General features: G+C 47.2%; 2 protein-coding genes and 1 long non-coding RNA gene across 3 annotated transcripts in view; 1 reads left to right on the forward strand and 2 right to left on the reverse strand.

Annotated features, from left to right (window-relative positions):
* Positions 1-933: 933 nt before the first annotated feature.
* Positions 934-3,641, reverse strand: LOC115251320 (uncharacterized). Its single transcript, XR_003889891.1, has 3 exons — positions 2,100-3,641; positions 1,729-1,861; positions 934-1,379 (listed from the first exon to the last, which is right to left on the reverse strand). It is a non-coding gene; the product is annotated as an uncharacterized lncRNA (long non-coding RNA).
* Positions 3,642-4,329: 688 nt separating this feature from the next.
* On the forward strand, positions 4,330-7,167 carry rpe (ribulose-5-phosphate-3-epimerase). The gene is made up of 6 exons (XM_003961815.3): positions 4,330-4,498; positions 4,826-4,905; positions 4,985-5,124; positions 5,216-5,350; positions 6,445-6,531; positions 6,615-7,167. Exons 1-6 carry the CDS (start codon positions 4,377-4,379, stop codon positions 6,735-6,737), a joined length of 687 nt encoding a protein of 228 aa, XP_003961864.1. The 5' UTR covers positions 4,330-4,376; the 3' UTR covers positions 6,738-7,167.
* Positions 7,168-13,329: 6,162 nt separating this feature from the next.
* Positions 13,330-15,919, reverse strand: part of igsf3 (immunoglobulin superfamily, member 3) — a 60,848-nt gene continuing 58,258 nt past the window's right edge. Inside the window, exon 9 of the mRNA XM_011608997.2 lies at positions 13,330-15,866. Within this exon, the coding sequence (XP_011607299.1) occupies positions 15,616-15,866 (251 nt within the window). The 3' untranslated portion in view covers positions 13,330-15,615. The remainder of the gene's footprint in view (positions 15,867-15,919) is intronic.

The following is a 15,919-nucleotide window of genomic DNA, read 5'->3' on the forward strand; positions in this document are numbered from 1 at the left end:
CTCAGGATGCTCCTCCCAGGCAGCCAGCATTTATCTCTCAGAAGGCTTCTGCATTAAAAAAGAGTAATAAAAAGGTTTATGTGGATTTTGCCTCTCCATATGGTGCAAACTCCCCATTGTGCTTCCATTCCTGTTGATGGAACGAAGAGTGACGTGTTTTGGCAGAGGGCCCATTAAACCCTGATCTTCAGCTCTGAACTCTGCTCCACATACTGTTGAACTCCATAAAGCTCAGCTTTTTCAGGTCTTGAGTGTTTTTCTACAACACCGTGTCTCCTGTAGCCTCATATTTTCCCTAAATGCAGAACTCCACACAACCCAAATGAGAGCTTTATTAGCTGCTGTGTGCTGGCCATCGTCCAGAGAACTCCTCAAAGGAATAAGCAACATGGACTCCGAATGTTCTCGTGCTAAACAAAAACACAGCAGCAAAGTCAATATTTGTCTGCTATACTGCAGGAAACACAGAGGATAGTTAAAGGCTGAACAGAACGCAACATTTCAGGAGCTCAGGAGTCCCGTCCATATAAAACGCACTTTGAGATTGGTTGAAATAGTTTCAGTAATAAAACATCAAACGTTCAAGTCCATGAGCTCAAAATAGGAGATGTGGGGGTCAGAATCCCACCGTGACACAACTGAAACAACAATAATTTCCTCATGTTTACATCAGTTAGTTCACAGATTTGGTCTCATGACCACATGAACTCACAGATGACTTGATCAGAATCTTTAATAGATGTTTTCTTAACTGGGTGAGTTAAAATCCAGAAAATCTGAGGAACATTTGATGTTGGTTTATGCTCTTTTGGGGTCTTTACACCACATATTATGCCTCAAATTAAAAAGCGATGACATAATAAATATATAGGTTAGGGCAGTAAAATCTATTCGATGTAGAATTATAAAATCATTTTTAATGTAGATCGTGGTCCTACAACATGCTCTTAAAAATCTATCCAAGTGACTATCCAAGTTATTATTTTAAAAAAAAGGCGTTGTCTTTGCTCTTTATGCACATTCGCTAACTCGCATTGACGTGCCGTCTTCTGTTCACCATCAGCAGTGAGGTCCTGGTGTTCCGATCACTTCCCTGGGATGGCCGCGCCAACGGCAGCTGTTGTCCTGCGAAGATCTTTGATTGACAGCTGTTCGACTCAATCCCACTAAAAAGGGAGGATGGCGGTTCACTGGGGAGCGCTTGACCTCAGCAGGAGAGGAAGTCAGACTGAGCGCGTGCTCATAGGTAAACCCTGAGCGCCCTCCTGAACTGAGTGGATCACATGAGTGAGATCACACAAGGCTGGCGGGCCGTCACTCAGGGACTGCTGTGTTCTTCATAACCCTCCACTCTCGAGGCACAACTTCAATAAATGCTCCTGCAGGAAGATTAAAACAGCTCTGTTTGATCTCAGAGGCAATTTTAGTTGGAGTCGATTTCCTGCTTTTATAAGTAACCCTATCGTGAGAAAATATTGAAGCCTTCACCCCCCCCCCCCCCCCCACCCCCACCCCCACCCTGCACCTCCAGCTTGTACAATATATAAATATTAAAGATTAAACCAGGCGGATCAGATGTTTTCCCTAATGAAGTCAGGAGGTAAGCCTGTGCTCCCATAAATTCCCTCAGCAGACTTCTGGTAATAATTCCTCCTGGATAATTCCACGTTTTAATCTTCCATGACCGCATGTTTTCATTTTCCCTTTGATTGAAGCGACTTCTCCGACCGTACGAGCGCAGATGGGGGGGTCGGAGGCCATTACTGCCACGGTCGGGACGCCGAACGTCGAGGTCTCATCAGGAGAATGTGGCCTCTGATTCCTCTGGCAGCAGCAAACGCAGACGTGCAGCAGGAACCAGCTGATGTTAAAGGGCGGATTTAAAACTTTATTTATATGCTGACGTGCAAAACACTGAACACTTAAAGATGACAGCTTCTGCTTTATTGCTTCCAAACACTGACAAGATACATGTGTTTCCTTCTTGTCTCTACTTTCCAGGATGTGAAGTCCATAGTTACTAACCCCCCCCCACCCATCGCTCAGGATATCCTTTATTCTGACACTAATGAGGAACCCAAGATGGACGCAGGGCTCACCTGATGAAGGCCTCTTCCCTATTTTCCTGACGTAGCTCCACTGCGGTGACATAAAGTCCAGGAAGGGAGTGAACGCAGAGCCGCACGCTCCACCATCTCCTTCCGACCGTCACAAGAAAGCGGGTTTATCGCCGCTCTGTTTGCTCAGGAGGCCCGAGTCAACTGCTGGAGGGAAGTGGGAGGAAGGTTTCAATCAAGATAATACTTGAAAAGTTTGGACTTACACCAAGTCTTTAATAACCCACTGATGTTCTGGAAGAATAACAAAAAACCCGGAGAGGCTCCGTCTCCATTCCTGTTCCTGTCCACTGCTGCAAGGATCAAAGGTCACATCAGCCCGGCCCGCTCCAGAGCTACAGGTCGCAAACTATAGGACGAAACATCTTGAAGAGCACTTAAAGCATGCGGGAATTCTTGCTTATATCTAATCAAACAGCGTTTCCCTCCTGAACTCGCTGGTCAGTAACTAGTGGATGTGCTTGGAATGACCTCTGCTACAGACACAGTCCAAACATTTTTACCGCACATCTGATCATGGGGTACTTTTAAGGGACAGAACTCAAAGCCATTCACCAAATAAATATGAATACTAACTGTAAACCAATTAAAATACTAATTTGAAGGTAAAAACACAGACTGGAAATATAAACAATCCCATTCATCAAGTTGAAGGAAACTATAAATATGAAAATAACCATATTTCACAGGATGCAGAGGGCTTTATTGGCATTTTTCATTTCCCTCACAGACGGCTGAGGTGCAGGAATGCATGTAAACGAGCACACGCTGATCAGAACCAGGTCACACAACATGAACAACACAGGCAGCTCCCCTTTATCATCATCAGATTTGTCAGCAAAGCTGAAGGGAGCCATGCTTTAGCACCTGGAAGATGTGATGTCATTAGAGGGAAAGATTTAGAGCTTGTGCAACGGATTTGTTTATGACTTTTCTAATCGAAAGAAAAAAAAATCGTCTCCAGCCCAGCTCTGCTGAAAGAGACATTCTTATCCTTCCTCCACTGAAGCAGAAAAAGGTTTCCTTAATGGCGTCCAGTAAACAGAACTCTGACTTCGGCTGAAGTGTGTCCGCTGGAAAATGTGTCACAGTGGCAGCTGCTGGGAAATACTGTGACTCATCTTTGACACTTTACACCAATATCTCAGCAGGATGGTGCAATGCATCAACTGTGAGGGTGACCTCTGTGGAATCACACTCTAACCACTCCAGACTGTTCCTTTTGCTCTGAATAATGTTTTGATTACAGCATATAAAATCCTTTTCCAGCGGACGCGCCCTGGACACACTGACAAACCCCATTTTTTATCACCTTCCTTTGAGACTGAAGCGTTTTTCAAATTAAGGTCCCTCAACCTCACTCAGAACTCATATATATCATTGTTTGGCGTGCCACAGTAGGTCGAACTACCAATGTTTCCGTCCCTGCTGCAGTGATGCAAAACGTTGTTGAAACTCATAAATGTCACATTACGTTTGGCAGGTCACGGTACAGAAGTGTGGCTCTTAGTGGGCTGCAGGAGCTGCAGGAACCCTTAACCATCTGCTTCTTATTAATCATAACAACTTGCACATTCATCTTACAAGCATTCACAGAATTTAAGAGGGGTGTGTTCACTGTGAAGTACATGCTAAATAAATCACTCTATAGATATAAATAAGGAACAAATGTTATTATTATGATGGTAATTTTTTTTATTATTGGTTGTAGTAGTAGTTTGTTGTAAAAGTAGCATGACAGAGTAGTACAGTATATGTATTGCCAATCCCGAATGCTCTGTGTAATTATAATTGCATAGAATTGATGGCAGACTAGATTTGCCTCTTCGGTACAAAAAGCCACCCTATGGGGGTATAGGGCATTATCCATACGTGATTTGCGCCATCTAGTGTCTATATTTGGTACTGTTTAAAAAGTAAAAACCGAGGTAGTTACGTACTGGCACTTATGAAACGACGGAAGTATATTTTGCTTTCAAATGAAAATATCGCGGTTGTAATGAAAATAATAGACTAGTTATTTAGTTAAAAAGAACGTTATTTAGTGGGGCTGTTCACGAAGCAATACAACATAGAGTCACGTATGTAGTGTCTTTCACTATGGTTGGTTTAAATAGATAATCAGTCTTTTAATTCTCCCAGGGTGTTATTCTTTATCGAACGCTTACCGACCTTATTTTGAAAATTCCTGACCGGAAATAGTTATCTGATGTGGCTTAACTTCACTCAGTAGCTAAGTGGCATGCAGGCAGCGACAACATGGCTTACAGTGCGAAGATTGGTCCGTCCATCCTCAGCAGCGATCTGTCCTGTCTGGGTAGCGAATGTGTGCGGATGATGGCGTGTGGGGCAGATTATCTGCACCTCGACGTTATGGACGGGTCAGTGTTTTCGGTAGCCCCTAAAGCTACTACGCTAACTGCGATCAACCATACCGGAAGTACAGTGAGAGCTGAAGTTAGCAAATGTAAGCGAGCTAAACTAGCTTGCTTGAAGTTGAGAGAGTATTTATAAACTACATCAATCTCTCTATTAAATATGTTTGGTTTTGCCTTAAATTCGAAAAGCCTTTTCTTTCCGCTCGCTTGCTTAGGTAACCATGTTCATCTGTTCTTTACGCAATTTGCCTACAGATTACGCAAATAATTGATGCAAAACTTGGACGTCAGCACAGCTTTTAATGCAATTTGCTTTCTTTTCCTTTATAGTCATTTCGTTCCAAACATCACGTTTGGCCATCCCATGGTAAAATGCCTGAGGGACTCGCTTGGTGAAGACCCGTTCTTTGGTTAGACACAACCCACACATCTAATTAGCTCATTTGTTGTCTGAGGCTGCTCCTAATTTTTGGAGTCTTTGTGTTGCAGACATGCACATGATGGTTTCTCGGCCTGAGCAGTGGGTGAAGCCAATGGCTGCAGCAGGAGCCAACCAGTACACATTCCACTTAGAGGCCACCACGAACCCAGGAAACCTCATCAAGGAGATTAAAGAGAGTGGCATGAAGGTAACAAAACAGAGAAGAGTAATAAAATAAATAGGTTGGGTGAATCCGTGGGATTAAGCGGGTACATTTTTGGCACGCTGTGTCTCTGCAGGTCGGCTTGGCCATAAAACCTGACACCACTGTAGAAGAACTTGCACCCTGGGCGAACCAAATCCACATGGCCCTGGTCATGACTGTGGAACCTGGCTTTGGAGGACAGAAGTTCATGGAGGACATGATGCCCAAGGTAATGCTGGGATTCTCTGGGCTGCTTTGAGGTTGCGTGTGCTGAACCGAATCATCACCGCTGTTGACACAAAGCAGCTGTTTTTGATGCCGCCTGGCTGGATTTTGCACAGCTGCCACAGGAGTTGCAACAGCGCTCATGTTTACAGACGTCTTCACTCCACCTCTTCTCTAGTTCGGTTACATTTTTTCCTCGTATTTGAATCTCAGTGGAGGAAATAGACACGCGGCTCAGTCACAGTCGGATTACATTTCAGTGACCGCTACCTTGGGCCGCTACCTTGTTTGCCCAGAATAGGGGGAGCGCAGCCCTTTACACACACAACAGTCCAAAGTACACTTCAGATTTCAGCTCCCAAAAATTGTCTCCTTAGGTCTCAGTAGCAAAGGTTGTAGATAAGGAGCTGCTCTGTGCTGTTTACTGGCTCCATTTGTTATTTGGAGACACAGAGATAGATGGAAGCCCGAGTGGAGGACAAACAACTCACTGATGTGATATGTTGCTGCAGCTTAATGGCACAAAACAAGAAAAATGTCAGTTTTATTATCTAGTTATTGGCAATACACCAGCAAACTGGGTAGTGTGACAAGTGTATTTGTTGACTCTTGAGTTGCTGCATTCACTGCATCTTTTATGGGGGAGGGGGAACTAACAGTCATGTGAAGGTCTCTGCACTTTGCTGTGTGTCAGAACCTGTTAGCCAGCTCAGCTTTTCAATCAACTGTTCCCACTCGGAGCTGATCAGGCGAGGAGAGACGCCGGTCTGGTTGGCTGTGTAATTTTTGCAAATCTAAACATGAGAAAGCAATAATGCAAACAGAGGAGTGATTGTTAGTGTCGCCCCCTGCTGGTGTGTAGATATTTTCCCCTTTATTACTCAGAAAATGCAGAACTAAAGAAGCAACAAAGTGGACTTTATGAGGGTCCTCTAGATTCCACAGCATAAAATCGGTTGCATAATTAATGAATAAAGATGAGTCTCAGCATCTCCAGCTCTGACCAACAGGTCCTGACCCGGACAGACGCTCTCTTCCTGCTTCTCTCTGTCTGTGTGATTTTGGCCAACTGTTCTCTTGTTTCTGTGTGTGACCCAGGTCAGGTGGTTGAGGAGTATGTTTCCCTCTTTAGACATTGAAGTTGACGGAGGTGTTGGTCCTGACACCATTCACAAGTGTGCAGAGGTGAGAAACTCCGACACGAGTCGGGCAAATAGATTATTCCGCTTCTTGTAGTTTAAAATTGGATTTTTTCTTCTCCGCGCCAGGCCGGAGCCAACATGATTGTGTCGGGCAGCGCTGTGATAGGCAGCGACGACCCTCGCTCCGTCATCACCCTCCTTCGCACTGCCGTGGCCGATGCGATCCAGAAACGATCCCTGGACCGCTGAGGTGATCAGCTCCGGTTCCCTACCTGCCTGTTGATGTAGCAGACAGCAGGACAGTTGTGCTGCGGGGGGGGGGGGGGGGTGGCACGCCGGCTCCACAGAGTCGTCCAACTCCATCATCCGCGTCTCCTCTCAAAACGGAGACAGATGTTTTACATCAGGAGCTGAACTGCTGCCGGTGTCACATTTGTAAACATTCCAGAACATTGAAATATGTTCCCACAACTGTTTGAAATATAACTTCGGGATTTCAAATGGCTGAAGGAGCAGGTGCCACATCATTGCAGGTCAGTTTTGAAGTGCATGTTTGACACCCCGGCGGTTGGTTATCTGAAACGGACCATTTCCAAGCTAATGTGGAGCCGTAAGGGCGCCGTCTGCTGAAAACTGTCCAAATCTGATTTTATAGAATAAAAACCTCGGCTGAATATTGGAGAGATCCTTGAACCTTTCGTCATGATCTTGACACCAAAAGAAACGGGCCCATCAATGGGTGTTTTATTTCTTCTTTTCGGGGTTGAGACCAGGTCTCCTATGATTAACGCTAATGAATTTTCTCGCCCAGACAGAGCTGAGTCAACAATGTTGACGCTTGCTTTAGCTCCTTTTCAGCTCCACAGTAAACAGATTTAGGTTCCTTGCTGGAGTTCATTAGTGATGGCGTCTGAAATATGTTAAATTAAACATCTAAGGTTTTCATGCTAAGCTGCGGTTCATCCGCCGGTTATGAACTGCTGCTGATGTGGAATTCAATAGTCATTCATCAGGCAAACCTCTGCAAGTTTGTCGAAGTTTACAAAGGAAGCGTGTGACTTAAAAGGCAAACTTCAGTCACTTTACTGGCTGGATCATTGCAGTTTTTAATGAAAACATCCTGCATAAAATTATAAATTAGCTTGTATTCATTTTCAAACAAGCAAAAGAAAGAACATGTCTCTATATACACCGGTTCAAAACAAAGTAAGAGGAAAGATACACTTTTAAGCAAAGATGTATTAACTTTACAACCGGTGCTTGATGAGCCACTAAACTAGTGACTTATCTCAAGTCACTTCACTGGTTTTTGCTTTTCTTTAGCCACCAGTGAAGTTTGCACGATGTTCCTTTTCCATCCCCTAGGTGGCGAATTTGAAGATAAATCATGGACAGGATAAAAAAAATAATTAGTAAATCGCATTAATTGAGCAGAAATCCTCATTAGCACATCAGATGAGGGACTAGATAGAAGCTATATGTGCACTATATCTCTGAGCAGGCGTCTCCTCCTGACATCGACGGGAATCTGGGACCCTGTTTTCCCCCAGAGAACAGCCGGAAAGACTAAAGACGCGCTGCAGCATCTGTCATGGTTTTGTCTCTTCCTGTCAATAAGAATCATCTGTGACACACTTCAGTTTGCACGCACACACACACACACACACACACACACACACACACACACACACACGCACGCACACCCCCTCGGTTGAGGCAGCTCGAGTCTTGCGCAGACCTGTTGAAATATTGATGGCTAAAATCTGTATTTTCCCGTGTAATAACAGACGGCGGCATCATTCATGCTCACCGGAGGTTAACACGTGTTCACGGCGACGGTGGAGCCTCCCGCGACAGTTTCCCGTCTTAATGGAACGCGACAGGCGTTTTGTCAGCCCGCCTCGCTGGAATCCAGCACGCGCTCCACTCTCTTCCCGCCGTCCGGAGCGTCTCGTCCTGGGATCGGTTCGTTGATGCTCTTCCCAGGTCGCCGAGGCGTCGAGGCCGGGAGCCGAGCGAGCAGCGGAGTTCACGCGTGGCGCTGAGCTCTGACATGTCGCCCGAGTCACACGCGCTCCTCTTTGCCATGACAACCGCACCTGCGGGGTCTGTCACCTGCTGTTTGAAGGCACAAAAGGTGGCGGGCTGAGCGACTCCTCCTCGCCACGCCGCTGACGTCTGTCAGAGCGGGAGTGGGGAAGGCGTGCACGTCAGGGCCGCGGGGTCAGAGGTCACAGCACAAGACATACTCGCAGTACTGGACATTTGGATCAAACCGGCGAATGGGAAAACGCGACGCTCTGTCTCACCTTTATCCCAGGAGATCAGCCACGCCCTCGCCACCCCCGCCATCTTTCCCCCGCCATCTTTCCCCCGCCATCTTTCCCCCCCCTTGCACTTTCAGCTGTGCCTTATTGCGTTCCAATCCCGTTCCCCGCTCGCCCTTCCCCCTTTCAGGGATCATTCTGTGCTGGAATGATATCTTTCTTGCCTCTTATCTTCAGCACTAAAGGCACATTAGTGATCCGACGGTGGCGGCGCCTTCTCATTCATAATTACTCAGCGTCCCGCCGGAGAACAAGATGCATGTCCTTGATTAGCTCGCTGCTGCTACCACCTTCATTTATGCAGAGAGGCTGTATCGACTGTTTGCAGCCATGTTAACAATTAAAAAGAGGAAAAAGGAGGCGTTTGCCCTGCAGTGATTTCAATCACGTGACTGAAGAGCGAACTCTTGATTCCCAGAGGCCAGTACGGGGGTGCAGGCCAGTACGGGGGTGCAGGGCAGTACGGGGGTGCAGGGCAGCTGTTTGCTCTTGATGCCTCTGCTCTGGTTTATGTAAAAGAAGATCCCCTTTACTGGTTTTCATCTCTTTCATGCCTCAGTCCTGCATAACTGGTGTGTTCAGGACGACGGAAACGAGAGATCAGTTCGTCTTAGATCAAACATCCCCCACGCTCAGAGTTGAGTATTTCAGGGACTAATGAACCGGGGGGGGGGGGAGATCACAATGCTTCTGATTCCCTCTGACTTTTGCTCTATTGAAGCTGATATTTGAGGGTTTAAACTTTAAACTCTTAACACTGTTTCTGAGGGGTCCTGTGTACACATTCATCATTTAATATCTCTGCTCCCGGGTCAGGATGGTTCCACTGTTGTTGTTTTTTTTGATGTCATATTGGTATCTTTTTTCTCTCATTGGGACTGTTTAAATATTGATCCATTCAACAGCCCACCCCCCACCTCCCACCATTCATCAATATTGGTGCATCAGTCCACAAAATGGGAAGAACAACTTTCACATCCCAGCTGATTCACCAGGGTGACGAGCGTCCGGCCCATAACCAGGATCTGTGCAGTAGATATTGCGTAACCCTCCCAGTATCCCCCGTCAACAGTGAGCATTACACCGACAATGTCAGCCTTTTCAGCACGACGCCGGAATTTTATAGAAAACAACTCCAGGATGTCTGGTTTGGCTCTGAAACGCCAGGCTTTCACTCAGACTAAATGGTGCCTTCCCAGGGGACTCCTGCATTTCTGTGGAAAGCTCGGCATCAGTTTGCTCCATCTAAGGCACAGGAAATACACACAATTTGAATGTTTATCAATTATGGATTCCCTGAGAATATTGTGTTGTGTTTGTAAGTGTCTGCATGTCTTTCATCCATAATGAATGGCGGGGGAGCCTCTGTTTTTGTTACTTGGATGTCAGCGGGTGTCTTGTGTGTTTTGTGCCACATTTGAGCGACAGATTTACGTAACCACCAGCCAGCTCTTTCACAGCCTCGGCAGCTCCTGAAGGCACCATCGATTCACGTTAATCCAGCTGGGTTCAGACCGATCTCCCCTGACCGGAGGGCCGAGCGCCGCTGCGCGCCTTCATCTGCATCTGCTCTCCTCCAGCTGGTGCGGCGTTCCTTTCAGATGGGAGGAAAGTGTCGCGCTGCTGGGTCGCTGCGCGCTACAAATCGAGTCCTAACAAGGTTTCCTGCTGTTCTCATTGACTCACTAACGCCACCGCGAGTCACAGCGCGCAGACGCAGTGCTGCACAAAGGTGAGCGCAACAAGCTGTGCGCGTCCCTCCGAAGGCCAGACTCGTTCCACAAGCTGTTCGTTCTGTCCCTCCGTATGTCCCCACCTCTCAGAATAGAAAAGAAAAGCATGAAGTGTGTAAGTCGGCAGCGACATCCACACCGGCTTTCTGCTGAATTTAAACCTGTGATTATCGACCATTTTGTGACGCATCGACCGCAGACGGGGCACAGATGAGATGTCCTCTTCTTAATATTCCCCTCACGCCGATAATAAATCATAATCTATTTGCCTGAGCACCGGCGTGCTGCTCTGGATTGTTATGCGCTGTGCGTCTCTCCGTCCGTGCGAGCCCTCGGGCCTCGGCGTCCTCGGCAAGGACTATGGATTTGTGAGTGTTAATGGCTTACTTTTATGCAAAACAGCCTTCCACCTGTGGGGGGGGGGGGGGGGGGGGGGGGGGCGACAGGAGACACAGAAAAATGAAGCTTTCGAGTCCAGAGAAGTTGTGACATCAGCAGAATCAATGTGGCTCCGCCCCAAAATCAACTGACCTTCTCGTGTTTACCTGCTTTGGATAAAACACGACTTAAATGTTCATCGACACGAATGAATGATGAGCACGATGATGCTGACGAACAGGCGCCTCCGCAGACGCCCACCGAGCTCGATCAGGCGGAAATGTGCACATGTCGCAGACGCGCGCACGCACACGCGCTCCGGTGAGACGCAGATCCTCTCCAAGTGTGATGCGAACAGAGAAAAGCCGTGTTGCAGAGACAGGAGAACGGTGGTTGTGTCGCTCCTCCGGTGACACGCTGACCCACTCCCACGCAGATCAACACCATCACACGCAGCAACAGGCTGAGTGTGTGAGCGCTAATGTTTCTGAGACTCTGAGGTCAAAGGTCTGAACTGTGCATCCAGCAGCCGTTAACCTCCAGCTCAAGGTTAAAGGTGGATCATGCTGGTTTTTCCACCGCGAGTGGGGAAGAAACAGAAAGGTCGAAGGTTATTGCAGCGAAGCGACGCCTAAATCTGGTCACAAAAGGGGCCTTTAAAACAGACGGAACATCCGAGTTTCCTCGACTTTCTGACTCAAATCTAAAACAAGTGCGAGTCGGGAGCCGTGAGCAGCATCGGTGCTTCTGAAGCGCAGCCGCTCCTGCAGCTCAGATGATAAAAAATGAAAAGGCTGCGCATTAGGATGTGCTGGTCGATGGAAACGCATGTTCTGAGCAGATATGCAACCGCTGCTGTCAACCTCGGACAGCTCCATCTGTCTGAGCGGCCACACGCACGCGCTCCTCATCTGAGGCCGTCATTTTTATATTTACTGGTGTGAGTGAAAGGTGCGTTTGCTGCTGCGTCTGCAGGGTGTGCTCCTCTAAAATCACAGCACTCTTCTCTGGAGGAGCTGTTGACGCTTTCTAATCTTGGTCTGGCTGAAAAGCACTTATATTCCAAACTTTAGAAGCATTCTGATGACTGCGTCATCAGTGACATCTGGGCCGAACAACATCCTAAATGTTGTGGCTTGATGTCCAGCGAGGCCACGACGCTGTTAAGGAACAAAGCGGCAGAAGATGATGGTTGGATGTCAAGTGAAGACAATTTAACTTCCATTCTTAAGGAATTAGCTGTAATTGAAAATGACCTGGGAGGACACGGCAACTCTGACTGACACGTGACAAAAATTCTTACAAAATAACATTTTCCTTGTTTATTCCCACCATTGCTGCACGTCTTCCCCATAGTTAGTGCTAGTGTTAGCTCCCTTAGCTCTGCTAGCCACCGCTAGCGCTCTCCGAGGCGGCCGCCTGCATTGTTGAAGATTCCTCTGAGTTGGTGTATGCTGTTTAATCATCTTTCCCCTGACACGCTGTGCCTGACAAAGGCCTTGATCACAGAAACGTTGCCTCATTACTCGGGAGCTTCCGCATGTGGACCGTTTCTCTTTGTGGTTCGTACCCGGCTGATTGTGCTGCAGCCGAATACGTATTCATGACAATATCACTTCACGAAACAATTAAAACTGCTATTAAAGTGTAAAAAAAGAGTCGTTTGAAAAGTGTAGTGAACAGCAGGCACCAGGGGCTGGTCAGGCAGAGTGCGCCACATATTTTCCAGTCGTGTTTTTCTCACGTGGGTTTCCGGTCCTTCGTTCTGATCAGTGCTGCTATTTCTGTGTCTAAGCCAAGAAACACCACAACAAACAACACCTTTTCTCAGAAATGGCCATCATGCTGGTTCATTGAGCACCTGCATGGTAGGTCAATTCTGTTACCATAGCAACTGATAGCTTTATTTGTAGTGTTGCTGAAGCTCCCTGATGTTCAGGCAGGTTAAAATTAGGCTGGCGTCAGAATTGTGGCGCCCTCTACCTGCAGTTTCATGGGTCACGGTCATATATGTGATTCAAACTGCAAAATAAATCATAAAATTGCAATAATAAATGTCTTTCATTTGCTACAGTGCTAAAAATACACACAACTGCAAATAAAAACACTGCTGTTGTTGCGAGTGTGGAAATAACATGAAACACTGGTTGGATGCTGCTTGTGAGGGCGTTGGCTTTAAATATTTCCAGTGCCCCTCTGACTGCTGATACTGACGGTGGAAGAATGTCACACGTTCTTGCCTTTTTCTCTGGCAACTTCTAAAACCATTTGCAAGTGTCTGTAAAAGAGCAAGAGCCCATTAACCTGCAGGCTGTAGCATGGTTACATCCTAATAGAGATGCTGTAAGATCTGGTTCCTCTCCGTCACCCATCCCGTCCACCCCAGAGTAGAAGAGAAGATGCAGTCTAATTTACCATCTCTGAGCAGACGTTTCACTTTATCTACATGCAGTTTTTCCATTTTGCCCCCATTTATTTAAAAAGGAGAATCAAGGGTCAGAACTTGGCAGAATGGACGTGACCGTTTTCTTTTGTTGACATAAATCTGTTTAATGGAGTGCTGCATAAAGGCAAAGCATTAAAAAGACAAATATGAGGAATAATATCAAACACAAGCTCCACAACAGCCATTCTTCAAACAGGATACTTCACAGGTTGAAAAGGGCATCTTCGACTGGCAGTCAGGTACTGGAAAACCACGTGGACCGGGGCTTTGTGGTGACTCTCGCCTCAGGTACCTTTGTCAGGAGGTGTCGGAGAGGGGGGGGGGAGGGGGAGGGGGGGGGTTCTGGTCACTGATATGTCACACAAACACAGCTCAAAGAGTTTGAAGAGTTACAAAACATCAAAATCTCTCCCGCAGTATTGTCATGCAATATAAATGTCGACACGATTGAGATGAACGATGTCAGGTTTTTCATTTCCAAGTGTCCGTGTCCAGTCTGGCAGTGAGAGGGTCAGGACCAGGTCAGGGCGAGGGCTCTCTCACAGGCTCCTGGCTGTCGCGGAGTTTCCGCCCTCGGCGAGCTCCCTCGGTAGAAAGCGTCAACAGCTTCAGCTGCCGTCTGTCAGACACACGCGGCCTCGGTGTTACACCGTGTTTCACTAGAAACGCAACTCAAGCAAAAAGCAGTTGGATTTGTGTGACTCGTCTGTTCAGCTACTGTACACGTGAAGCCACAATCGTCATCGTCCCGGTTACGGATGCAGCGTTTCTGACACTGGCCAAACTCGACAGCACGCTGTGAAATGCTACAGACCGCAGTTCGCAGGATGAACCTAGCATTTCTAAATCTACCACATCGTCAACACACAGGCTATTGACACAAACTGCTTGGTGCAGTTGCCAGGCAACGCGAGCAGTGCAGTCCTTACAGATTTTCAAAAAGAAGGAAAAAAAAAACGCGGGGAAAAAAATAATCATACAAAGCGATGCAAAAAATAGTAGTGTAGTAAAAAACAATAAATAGGAAATAAAAAAAACACTAAACTTAAAAACAAAGACACAAATATCTGGTTTGCTTGCACTGTGCAGGCAACGTTTTTAGAGTGCTTCACTACACATGTGGGTAATCTTCAGTGTGGCTCTGAATAAAATCTTTTTCTTAACTTATATGCGTCTAAGTTTCTGATATCTATGAAATGTGGGGGTTCAACACAAATGTGCAAGACTTTCATTTCAGTCGATAATCTCCAGGGACCGGTTCCGCGGGCCCACAGCAGGAGGTGGGCGGACGTATTTACAATCTCCCTTCAAATAATTCGTCCCCCCCCCGCCTGCTTGCCCTTTAGAACTTAAAACTTCAAGCATTTAGCTGCAGAGGGAGGTGTGGAAAGAAGGTGTTGGCACTGAACAAAAAAAGTTGAATCAAAGCACATGTATCAGCAGGAGGACTGTCCGTTTCTACTCGTCCTTTCTGACAATCCTCCCTCTCTTTCTGTGTTGGTCTGTCCAGAGGGGAGGAGGCCAGGGGGGAGAGTGGGGCAGTCTCCCACTGAGGCCAGAGAGTCTGGCAGTGTTTAGTGCGCGAGGTCCTGGTTCTGTCTGCCAAGGCAAATTCATTGTGAAGGCAGGTGTGCCAACACACATACACACATCCTCACTCAGGACACAGACTTGTGTGTCCTTGCCTTTGTCTGTATTCAGGCTGGCAACCAAGTCATCAGCTACAGAGTCAGTGGGTGCAGAAAATCACTATGGTAACCAACATCGTGGGCCAGGATGTGGCTACTCTTGGATCGGTGCGGAGACTTTTTTTTGGCATTCAGTCGGCGCCACAGTGGATTATAGAGTTCCTGCTCTTAAATGTCCTTCCCGGATTGGCCGGTGATCTCTGCGTGAGCTTTTCCTTTATTTGAAAAAGAGACAAATACTCGAGAATAATCAAACCAAAAACTGTGGCTATGAGATATAAGTTTCACATTTAAACAAAGATGTGACGCTCGTCCTGGACGTCTGCACACGTACGAGTAAACGTGCTAAATGACACACATTCTGGTCCACACACGCGTACCAAAACACACAAATTAGGCAGCCACCAGGGTAGAAATTGTTAAACTGATTGACTAATTCAACACAGCGGTGAACGACAGTAAAGTCTGAAGGTGGAGTCTGGATCTGCTCCCTGGCGTTGTGTCGGCTGGAGCCGCGATTGTGCCCGCGGCGGGGGTGCGCTCGCCGCAGCGCGCTTAGTCGACGGAGCCGGGGTGTAGGCTGAGCGCAGGCGGGTCCAGGCAGGTGGGGGAGTAGCTGAGGTGAGGTTCTTTGATCCACAGGAGGGGGGCGCCGTTCTTGCCTTCTTGACTCTTGCTGTTGCTGCGGCTCTTGTAGCGCACGAACAGCAAGGCGATGAGCAGGATGGCGAAGATGGGGAAGGGGTAAAAGAAGACGAAGTAGAAGAGGGCCTCGTTGGAACACACCACTGACTGGATGGAGGACACTGCAGACAGACCACAGACAAGGTGTGGGTGACCTCAGCAGCGTAAATGCTAG

The sequence above is a fragment of the Takifugu rubripes genome, chromosome 1, assembly GCF_901000725.2.
Source record: "Takifugu rubripes chromosome 1, fTakRub1.2, whole genome shotgun sequence".
NCBI lineage: Eukaryota > Metazoa > Chordata > Actinopteri > Tetraodontiformes > Tetraodontidae > Takifugu > Takifugu rubripes.

Excerpts from the sequence above, each read along its gene's own strand:
- rpe (XM_003961815.3), top strand. The coding sequence starts at position 4,377 with ATGGCTTACAGTGCGAAGATTGGTCCGTCCATCCTCAGCAGCGATCTG. Across the intron at positions 4,499-4,825 it reads CACCTCGACGTTATGGACGG|TCATTTCGTTCCAAACATCA; the intron begins GTCAGTGTTTTC and ends TTTCCTTTATAG. Across the intron at positions 6,532-6,614 it reads CCATTCACAAGTGTGCAGAG|GCCGGAGCCAACATGATTGT; the intron begins GTGAGAAACTCC and ends TCTCCGCGCCAG.